The sequence below is a fragment of the Sus scrofa genome, chromosome 13 (assembly GCF_000003025.6).
Source record: "Sus scrofa isolate TJ Tabasco breed Duroc chromosome 13, Sscrofa11.1, whole genome shotgun sequence".
In the NCBI taxonomy this organism is placed as follows: Eukaryota; Metazoa; Chordata; class Mammalia; order Artiodactyla; family Suidae; genus Sus; species Sus scrofa.
In genome coordinates this window covers 179,504,417-179,516,047 of record NC_010455.5, presented here as the reverse complement: position 1 = coordinate 179,516,047, position 11,631 = coordinate 179,504,417, and the positions used below count along the sequence as shown (strand labels likewise).

The window sequence follows — 11,631 nt, the reverse complement described above, 5'->3', positions numbered from 1 at the left end:
CTAGAGACCTAGCTAACTTTTTTGCTATTGTTGCTTTTTTTTTTTTTTTTTTTTTTTTTTTTTTTGCTTTTTAGGGCTGCATCTGTGGCGTATGGAAGCTCCCAGGCTAGGGGTAGAATTGGAGCTGCAGCTGCCAGCCTAAGCCACAGCCACAGCAACACGGGATTCGAGAAGTATCTGCAATCTAGGCTGCAGCCTGCAGCAATGCTGGATCCTTAACCCACTGATAGAAGCGGCATCCTCATGGATACTGTGTTAGGTTCTTACCCTGAGGAGCCACAATGGGAACTCCAGATTTAGATCTTTCAAAGAGAACTCTAACATATTATGAATTAACCAAAAAACTGCAAAAACAAAATGAAAACCAATTCGAGACTTGGCAATAGTTTCAATGAGAGAAAATTAAACCAGAGTGGTAACAATGGAAATTAGGAAAAAGAAACAGATTCAAGATACATTCTAGAGAATAGACCAAACTCAGTGACGGAATAGACCAATGTCAGTAGTGGGATAAATTAACTAAATAAAGGAGAGGTAAATGATAAAGGTGATACTCTGACTTAGGATGGATGAAGATGGAATTCGCTGAGTTGAAGAAGGCCAGATAAGAAATATGTTTTGGGGGGCTAGAAGTGAGCTTTGATCATGCTTATAAATCATTTTAAATAGACAGTTGGATACGTGAGTCTGAAGCTCTGAAGAAAGCCCTAGAGAAATAAATTGGAGATCATCAGCATATAATGTGTGTGTGTTTGTCTGTGTGTAGATGAGAACGGAATGATGATAAGATTAGATGAGGGTCCAGAGTTAGTTCTAAAGGAATTCGAGCATTTAATTTTGAGAGAAAAGAAGTGTTATCATATAGGAGTTATAGAATGAACAGCTAAAACAGGTGAGAGGAAAACCAGGAACATGGTGTCACAGAAGCTAAGAAAAGAAAGTGTTTTCTGAAGGTCATCATGGTCAATTTTGTGGAATAAGTAGCCGTGGAGTTCGGGAATGGGTCATTGGACCACAAAAGCAATTTAAACAGTAGAGACAAAAGCTGACTGATGAGTACATGAGGTGGGTTGAATGGATGAGAAATTCAAAAAATTAAATTAAAGGAAGCATACACAATTAACTTTTTCAAGAAGCATGCCTGGGAAAAGGAGTAGAAAGAGTGCCAAATAAAAGATGGCGACTTAAAGATGGATGAGATCAAAGCATGTCTGAAGACGACTAGGAAAAGCCCTTTAAAAAGGAAGATGATCAAAATTCAATGAAGAGTGATGATGAATGAAAATGTAAACAAAGTTGTGTCATTCCCCTGATTAGAATAAAACACATATTCATTAGTCTACTCTACAAAAGCCTCCTTGAAGACTCTTAGTTAAATCTCTGGTATCACCTAATGCCATTCTCCTCTTCTTTCTCATTCTTGGGCATACATGACAAATCCTCCCAGGGATTCCAGCTTTAGACCTTTACACAAGCTGTATCTTCTTCCAGGAATTCTCTTCTTTCTGTTGTTTGCCTGGCTGATTCTTTTCTGTCATTTGAGCCTCAGTTGAAATGTCCTGCCTGACCATCCACTGAATCCGAAATCATCTCTAAATGTTCACGTCTGCTTCCTTCTTGTCATCCAAGCCTCAGCTGCAGGATCCTCAGGGAAAACCCTCCTGATTACCAAATATAAAATGGTCACACCTTCCACTTCCCCTTCCCCTTCCACTCTCCATCACCCTGTTATTTCTTAGCATAGCACTTCTTGTGCCACATTTTCTTGTTTATGTACTTGTTTATATGTTTAGGCTAGACATTTCATTCTAGAATGTATATACACTCTATGAAATCAGGGATCTCATCTTACTTACTCAATGTGATATAGTGCTTCACATACAGTAGGTGCTCAATTAAAAATTGTCAGTTGGTTGGATTGTAAATTTCATTTACAAGTTAGTCTTAAAAAACGCAGAAATTAGGGAGTTCCCTTGTGGCACAGCTGGTTAAGTAAGAATCTGTCATTGTCGTCACTGCAGCATATTGGGCCTCTGCTGTGGTGTGAGTTTGATTCTTGGCCCAGAAACTTATACAAAAAATAATAAATGTAGAAATTAAAAGGCACATTAAAATTTTTAATCAAATTTGGTACAAATATCTAGGTAACAGATTAGGAAATTATAGTAAATAACATTATTGTTTAAAATATAGAAAATTTCTTTTGAATAGATCATCTCGATGTTTCTTTAGCTCTTATAATAATATTAACTCTAACTTTCATTCATCATGTATATACTATCTAATAGCAAGAGAAGTTTTCCAGAAGTAATCTGCTATTAGAAAGCAGCCAATCTAATACAAAAAATTATTATGGATAATCCATTTGACAGATAAAACATATGTATGAAATCAAGAGTGTATTTACATTCAGCAAACATTTATTAAGCCATGCACTATCCTAGGCACATGAGATTCAAAAATGAATAAAATGCCATAGACTGATCTCTAATAACTTAAAGGCGGGTAAGTGAATGAAGATACAAAAGTCAACAATACTATGCTTTTAAAAGGCTATAATAATACAGTAAGAATAAAATAATGAGGGGGTCAGTTTGTTTTAACACCCTTGGGCCAGGAGACCTCACTTACCTGAATTTAGGCACTATTCGAATGTTTCCATTTCTCCTAGGGGCAAATCATTATTATGAAGTTCATTTACCCTGGTATCTAACATCTTTCCCCAAATCAAGTGAAAGTCATTTTCACAAAGAAGGTGGAAAGAGAAGGTTATTTTTGATGTCAGTATTTCAGTGGAGCAATTAGCTTTACCTGTAAGAGGAAGAGGTTGCCATAAGAAAAGAAGCACACACACACAAAATATTGTGCTTAATGGTTGTGCAATGGCAGTTCATTAATTCTGGAAAGGGCTGAAGATTAGAAAATGACTCTTCTTGAGTTGTAATAGACCTGTAAAACTGAGTAACTCAGCAAGTACTGCAAAGGGATACTGGGGAAAATAATACAAAACTTGATAGCAATAGAAATCATGGCGAGCTGAGCATGACTTTTGGGAAGAGAAGGAAGATTTTGCATATCTAAAAGAATCTCATCACAGTCCTCTCTGAAAGATTAAAATGATTTCAGTATTTTCCCATGTATTTAATGCAAAAAGATACAGCGTGGTCTAACAAAACATCACATTTCCTACTTAGGAACCATTATGCAGACAGAACATCAAGTTCTTATTGGTTGTTCACAGTCATTCTTAAAGACCAAGAAGAAGAACTAAATATTGTAATTGGAAATGTTTGCATGCCAGAGAGCCTTTTCTTTCAAACATTTATTTGGGCTAATAGTCTCTGTCAAAGGACTGGAAAGGGCTGTTATAAATGTGTCTCATTCAAACATTAATGAGGAAGCAAATCTTTCCCCTTTTGAAAATTGCAGTATCTATCTAGATGTCACTGATCAGCTGATGATGGAAAGAATGAGGAAGAAGCAGACAGAAAAGTATTTCTGTATCCCGAGTTTTCTAGAATGAAAAACAACGATTCCCCTATATATTGCTTATCTTGTTAATACAGCAGAATACAACTTTTTACCAATTAGTATAACGTTTAGCACATATAATGTTAATTTCCAAAATATTTTGAAATCTTTAAGAGAAAGAGATCTTATAGATAATAAGTAAAAGCCATATACAAATTTGCCAGTGTTAAACCAATGGGAAACATTTATCTTCTCAAAAAACACTGAGTCATTAATTCAGCGTTAATTCTTTTTTCTTTCATCAATTGTTTTTGCTGCAACAAATCAGTGACACTTATAAACTAAAACATAATATAGAATGCTGTGGTTATGTTTTGTTTTTCTCAATGTGTATTTTCTAGAAAGCAAAAAGGTTATTTATCTTTTCTTTTTTTCTTTTTACAGCCACACCTGTGGCATGTGGAAGCTTCCAGGCTAAGGGGCAGCTGCAACCAAGGCCTAGGCCACAGCCATAGCAACTCCAGCTCCAAGCTGTGTCTGTGACCTACACCATAGCTTGTGGCAGTGCCAGATCCGTAATCCACTGAATGAGGTCAGGGATTGAATCCTCAACCTCATGGAGACAACGTCAGGTCCTTAACCCACTGAGCCACAATGGGAACTGCAAGAGGCTATTTAAAGAAAAGTATATGGCTTGAAAATATTTTATACATGAAAAAAAAATGCTGTTTTGCCAAAAATTTCCAAAGGAAATAAAGAAAATTTGAATCCTGCCTTTTTTTTTTTTCCAACGCCCTTAGTCTACTGCAACACATACAAGCAGCAACTTTAAATTTCTTGTTCCATGTTATGCTGCAGAGGACTTGTTCCTATCCACAATTTCACATTGAGCAGGAGTGCCTCATTTACAGATGGCTCTGGATTCAATCCATTTTTGCTGCATTTTGAAGTTAAAAGAAAAAATTGCTTAAAAAAATTCTACTTTAGGGAGTTCCCGTCGTGGCGCAGTGGTTAACGAATCCGACTAGGAACCATGAGGTTGCGGGTTCGGTCCCTGCCCTTGCTCAGTGGGTTAACGATCCGGCGTTGCCGTGAGCTGTGGTGTAGGTTGCAGATGCGGCTCGGATCCCGCGTTGCTGTGGCTCTGGCGTAGGCCGGTGGCTACAGCTCCGATTCAACCCCTAGCCTGGGAACCTCCATATGCCGCGGGAGCGGCCCAAGAAATAGCAACAATAACAACAACAACAACCAAAAAGACAAAAGACAAAAAAAAAAAAAAAAATTCTACTTTAGTATGACCGTCCAGCTGTAATATGTTTTACAAGTTTGACCCCCCAAATGTGGTGTGCTTCTTAGTTATTGCTTAAATTATCTCAGGCTACAGGTTAAGGTCATATTATTAATTTTCCTACATTTATGACCTTGATACATGTCATATTTAATCTTTTGTGGAGAATAATTTGCATCTACCCTGAACTATGATTGTGCTAGGCCATAAAATCTGGTGGTGATCCAGTGGAATCCATGGGGACTTTAAAGAGACTACAGAAACGGGTTTGGACCAAGAAGGTCAGGGTGCCGACTCTGAATGAGATGAAACCCACATTAATAAATCTCCGTAAGTAAGAACTCAATGAACTGATACAAATGTTTTGAGGAAGAATTGGGGTAGCAAATATATATATATGTATATATATATGAAGGACATTTTGATAAGATTATAAAATAATCATAAGCATTGAGGTTTTTTCTCCATTGTCAAGTTATTTGTAAAACAAATATCCTCACTCTGTTCATGAATTTCACTTTCTATCTATGCCCCACCCCATTTCTCCTTTTCTTTACAACTAGACTCAGAGGCAGAGTAAGAGAAAGTTATGGGTGAAGCTCAGCAAGAGAATAAGGGTCGGTCTTGTCCACTCTTCCCATTCCTTGGCCATAGAAAACAATATGACTCAACTTTTATATGAGAGCAGCTAATTGGCAGGTCTTGACATGCAACTTTGATTTTCATTTATTTATTTACAAGAATGCCTTTTTAATCATGTTTTGTTTACACCAGCTAAAGTAAACATTTGAACTTAAATGGATTCAATGATATGGCCCAATTTACTATGGGTAATATATATTTTTATTTTCTGTATCTGTATTATACATTACCAGAAACTTCAGTAGCCCCTACATTAAATAACCTAACTATTGTTCTCCAGAATCAACTATATAGGACTGAAGATATTCTCTTTTCTTTTGTTTTCTCAATCTTGTTCTTGTTTTCCTCAAATATCTCCTTATGAGACAAGCAACATAAATAAATCTCTTTGCAGGTTGATATTAAAATAGAGAATTTTATTTAAAAATTTCAGAAAATCCCTTCTATGATTTCATTCATTTAAATAAGGCAACGATTTGATTTGCTTCTTCCTTTTTTAAAATTTTCTTTTTTGTTTTGGTCTTTTTGTCTTTTCTAGGGCCACACCCACAGCACATGGAGGTTCCTAAGCTAGGGGCCTAACTGGAGCTGTAGCTGCTGGCCTGCGCCAGAGCCTCAGCAACACGGGTGAGATCCAGGATCCAAGCCACATCTGCAACCTACACCACAGCTCATGGCAACGCTGGATCCTTAACCTACTGAGTGAGGCTAGGGATTGAACCCGCAACCTCATGGTTCCTAGTCAGATTTGTTAACCACTGAGCCACAACGGGAACTCCCTGATTTGCTTCTTTATGATGCCTTTCATACACATGAACTCAAAGCATTAAAATATTTAAGAATAAAAACACACCATTTCATAACATGTGGAGAATATTTTTAATTTGTAATTTTCCTTAAGTATCTTTCAGTACACTATTTGCATGTGGCTTCTAGTCATTCCAGTCAAACTGGCTTTAATTTTTATACATGCCTTCAAAAATTTTTAGGTAAATCTGTTTTTACCAAATAAATTATTTAGTGTACCAAAGACTTACTCTTTAAAGAAATGCTATTTTTAAATTATTTTGTGAAATTATATCACTTCTGGCTTACCCTGTCATGCTCATTAATTTCTATTATATAAAGGAAATTATAACATTCATAATTTTTACATGTGCAAAATTATTAGACAGACTTACCTCTTAACCTATTTTTCTTTATCATTCAGAAGATGAAGATGAAACATTGGTTTCCTGTATGAAATTAGCCAAATCGCAAGAAAAGAAGGTTAGTAATGTTAGCACAAGGAGGAAGGCAGAAATGGAGATTAGATTGGATTCTATCTCTGCAACACTGGTTAGATCCAGTACTTCAACTGGATGCAGCTTGGCAGAAATGTTATCCTACAATGAAGGTGAAGTTCAGATGTGGAACAGTTGGAAGCCTTTTCCAGAAAACCCACTGTGGACATACGTCGATTTCCAAGCTGACCAGGTTGGACCTTGGGACAACTGTTTCCACTGCACTCACCACCCACATCTCAGATCTTCTTGTACAGATATGGATCTCCCACATTCATGGGTAAGTTTGTAAACTACAGAAATGTATCATCTTATCTGGATGTTCATACTAGCAGGAAAGAAACAGATAAAAAAGTGTGCTAATCAGTCAAACTGATCAGTGTCAGGAAAGTTACCAGAGCTAGAGCATGTCTTTCCAAAAAGCAATGCAGCTCTGTGACTTCTGCTATCTTGTTACTCTTGCATATGTTCCTTTGTGTTCAAATAAATTATTGCATAATATTTTCCAGGGATTTCTCTTTAACTAAAGGAAGACAATGGATATTGATTCAGATCAAGACTATGTGCATTGAATTGTCTAAATCATTGCTGTTGTCTTGACGTTTCACTGACAAATAATAGTGAGCTTTAAATGAGCATTTTTTAGCTCATGTTATTCTTCTAAGCACTTTACATAAATATGCGTGTGTGTAAATTTCCAGTTAAATATCACAACCCTATGATGTAGGGTTCTGTTATTCTATTATTAATTCCTTCCTGTTTTACAATTAAGAAAAATGAGGTACAAAAAAGTGGAGTTCCCCTTTGTGGTGCAACAAGATTGTGGCATCCCTGGAGCAATGGGACACAGGTTTGATCCCTGGCCTGACACAGTGGGTTAAGGATCTAGTGTTGCTGCAGTGTAGGTGACAGCTGAGGCCTGTATCTGATCCCTGGCCCAGGAACTCCATATGCCATGGGGTAGCCAAAAAAAGAAAAACAAACAAACAAGAAGTAACAAGTACAATGTCAAAAATCTAACAAGTGGAGCCAAGATCCAGAAACTAAATAGCTTTATGCTAAGGATCCTGATTTTAGCTAATTTATTATAGTGTTTCCCATATACTAAGCTAGGCCTTAAAGCTATATTGTGCAAGAGAAAGTTTATGGATCTGGGGTTAGACAGATTTGGGCTTCAGTCCAAATTCTGCTACTTATGTGGCTTGGGCAAATTATCGTAATTGTTTAATCTTAATTTTCTCAATTGTAAAATGGCAATAGTAATATTAAACTCATAAGTAATTGAGAAACTAAAATAACACAAACATTCTAGGATTTAAGAGTGTCTAATTTTTTGCAACTTGATCATATTACTTTAACTAAAATAACTTACGTAAGTTAGGTATCTTTGTTTCTCTACAGTTCATAATCATTTGTGTTGGCAATGAATGAATGGAACAAATGTATATTCAGTCTCTCACCAGAAAGAGGATATATTTCATGGTGCATTAGGTATCTCTGAAGAGGCTTGTTCTCGTTTGGAGTCCTTTTCACTTTTAAGAGTTGTGTATTAAGTTCTACCTTTGCACACTAAAGAGGTAAAATGATCTGTGTTCAAAGTACCATATTAAATATTACAAATGTCTAGTAGTAGACTTGAAGTTAATGAAACTGTCCAACACTAAGCATTTTTATAAATTTCTCACTTCTTTATACTTCATCTTTTCTTTTGGGGCTGCTGGACTTTGTGGACTTCTTGGAGCAGTTTCTTAGGGAGCAGCTGGTAATATAATTAGGAACTACTTCTGACAGTTTCAGAATCAGAGTCAAGAATAATGACTACTTGGCTAGTGGCAAAGATGGTATATAAGAATCTAAATAGAAATATTCAGAGCTTCCTTCGAGAATAAAATCTGGACTCCTTAACTTGGCATTTCTGGATTTTAGCAGTCCAGCCTCCATCTAGCTTTTCAGTTTTGTCTACCACTTCTTCCTTATAGAACTGCCAAAGTGAATGATTTGCTATTCCTAACAACTCTCTTGCAATGCCTCTCTATCTTTGTGTCTTCCTATGTATTGGGCTCTGCTTGGCATATTATTCTTTCCTTTTAACCATTACCCTATCCTTTAAGACTCTGATCAGATACTTTGCCCTCTAGAAAGCCTTCCTGGGTCATGCTAGAAATAAGTGTTCTCTCCTTCCTTCGAAATCCTAGATAACTTAAGGGCAACTTTGATTTATTTTATATGTATCAAACACATGTTGGCATCACTGTGTGCCAGTACAATATTAGATTCTGAGGACACAGAGCTAAACAATACATGCACTGCTCTAGTCTTCATGGAGCTCACTATACTCCACCCTGCAGTGCTGTGAGTTGGGAATTTGTTTATCTGCTATAAGTAATTTAACTGTGTATCTTCCATAGTCTCTGGAATGTTATGGGCACTCAATACATGTCTGAGTAACATTTGCTAACTAAATGAATGGGGTTTAGAAGACAATGGGTTTTGTCACCATAGCTGTAGATAAAGCATTTCTTCTCATTCTTCTAACTGTTCCTATACTAAACCAGTTGTCCATGAACACAGTTATTACATGTATGTGAGTGTTTGTGGATATGTGTGTTGATTTAGGTATACACATAGTAATGTTTCTATTTTTTTATTTAGGTATTTCTGTTTTAGTATATTGCTAAATGATTAAGTGAGTTTTATCTGAAGAAGGTCAAACATATCTGCAGGATGCTCAGAATTTCAGATGATAATGTTCAACATTTGTGACAGGAAAACCTCAGTGGATTTAGAGAGAGGGTTCAAGAACATGTTAGAGTTAAATTGGTTTGGTGAACTTAATGAGACCATTTACACTTAGGGATTTGAGACAGAGTGAAAGAAGCTGGGTGAGTGCAAATTATCATTTTTATATTCTACACATATCTACTATAATAATAACAAGTAAAAATATCTAGTTTCATTTTAGCATAGCTAGTATTTTTTTTCTGTAGTGATTGCAGGGCTATTATTTGGGTTCTACTTTAACTTTCATTCTAGGGAAGATACAGAGAGCAGATAGTGTTGAGGGAAAACATGTCTTCTCAAATGAGTGTTACTTACTATCAATGCCAGTAGTCAGCAGTGACATTTTTGTAAAGGATAAAAGTGTGGCAAGATTTTTTTCCTAAATGTACCAACATATTCAGATGTGTTGGAGCTGAGCCTAAACCCCACATTTAAAGGGAAATAAAAACAATTCGCAAGCACACTAGTTTTTTGATGTCAGAAATTTCAGCAATAGTAGATTCCAATGTCTTTGATCCCATTATCAAAGCAGAATTTTGAGGTGGTCTGAAACTGACTTGTCTTCCAAATAGTCCTTATTCACCTCGATATAACTCCCTGCTAGTTCACGTCAGGCTTGCATCCTCAAAGCTGCTTCACAGAGAACTAGGTTTAATGCCAGCTCCGACATCACTAGCAGAGTGAGATTAGGCAAACTCCTTACTTTCCTTAGTGCACGAATTCCATTTCTGTATTGGTTTCAGACCCCACTCACCTTTTTTTCCTCTGAGTGGTTCTCCGCACACGGAAAGGACTCATGCGTAAAACAAGGTTATCAATATCTACCATACAAAGAGATGTTGGGAAAATGAAATGGCCTCAGGACTCGGTCAATAGTAGATAATATTTATACCAAAATTAAAGAGTCCAGAGGCTTGTCCTGGGCTTGGAACGAAGCAACATTTTACTTAGTAGGTACCATAAACAAACTGAATCTAGACATGGAAATACATTATTTGTGAAGGACTCTTCACAGAAGTCAACAGGGGGAGAATGAGACACACATAAATGTGCAGTTTAGTTGTTTGTAAGGTCTATAGGATCTGAGGGGTGGCAAAAGATGAGCAATAATAGAATTGATACACATTGAGAAAGGCAAAAGATGAGATTTATGAAAGTGTATGCTCTGCAATAGAAATGTGAAAGGAAAAACTACTTAAGGATGCTGGTCCTTTCTAATACTCAAGATAAGTGGCTTTGAGAGGGAATTTCAGATGCATCTTAAGAAAGGTAACAGTAGAGGAAACCAAAAATAATATTTGAAGCCAAGTGTTTACAATTAATTTACAAGAAGAATGATTGAAGCATACTTATGAAATCCTGCATGCCAAGAACTTGACGCATCTTAACAAAAAGATCAAAGTGAGCCCTAGACCTCATTGGGAATAAGAGCAAGAACAAAATTTTGTGTGTTGCAAAGGAGATGAGACCTTCCTTTAATATGTAAATATTAAATATTTAGTATAATAATAGTTTTATATAATATGAAAATAATAGCTAATATATTTTTCAAAATCTGGGATAATTTTTTCAGATTTATAAGAAGGATAAATAAATTATTGTCACAATATTAAGAAATGGAAGTAATCTTGACATAAAAGGGGGAACAAATTTCCCTTCCTGTCTTCAAATGCCTAAATATTTTGAAATCTCTTTTATAAAAATAGTGTGATATATTTAAAGATGATTGTAGCAAAAGCTCTTTTAGGAAGAAGGAAAGTCAAAGACCTGAAAGGACAAAACAGAGACATACATATAGCGAAATTCAAATGCAGTATGGATAGAGAAAGGGTAATAATGAGAAACCAACTCGCATAAAAATCAAAGAAAAATGAATGACGTTTATATGCAAAATCTCAAGATGAGAAAATAAGCAAAGCCCTACTTAAAGCATCTTAAAATGCATAAGAAGACGAGAAGAGTGGAGGGGAAAGAGCTCATTGGTATACTCATGAACCTGACAAAATTGGGCCAAAAGAGAAAGTTTGGGGAATGGAAGATTTTTTTTTTTTTACAGAGCTGTTTCAGTGAGAGGAACAGGATGTGTGTTAATGCTAACCAAAAAATAAAGGAACAATGATTTTACAATTAACCTTTCAATTCAAATGAGAAGAAGTGGCTACTCTA

At 36.1% G+C, this 11,631-nt stretch overlaps 1 protein-coding gene and 1 long non-coding RNA gene across 5 annotated transcripts in view; one reads left to right on the top strand and one right to left on the bottom strand.

The window, feature by feature from the left end:
• The window catches only part of LOC102161811, a 194,452-nt gene continuing 183,033 nt past the window's right edge, over nt 213–11,631 (bottom strand). For 3 of the 4 annotated variants that reach the window (XR_001300623.2, XR_001300624.2, XR_002338004.1), the window contains 2 exons: nt 6,583–6,636; nt 213–2,811 (listed from right to left, as the gene is read on the bottom strand). This is a non-coding gene — a long non-coding RNA (uncharacterized LOC102161811). The remainder of the gene's footprint in view (nt 2,812–6,582; nt 6,637–11,631) is intronic. The other variant, XR_002338005.1, reaches the window with a different exon arrangement.
• Nucleotides 6,689–11,631, top strand: part of SAMSN1 (SAM domain, SH3 domain and nuclear localization signals 1) — a 77,866-nt gene continuing 72,923 nt past the window's right edge. Inside the window, exon 1 of the mRNA XM_021070817.1 lies at nt 6,689–6,964. Coding sequence (XP_020926476.1) covers nt 6,704–6,964 — 261 coding nt within the window. The 5' untranslated portion in view covers nt 6,689–6,703. The remainder of the gene's footprint in view (nt 6,965–11,631) is intronic.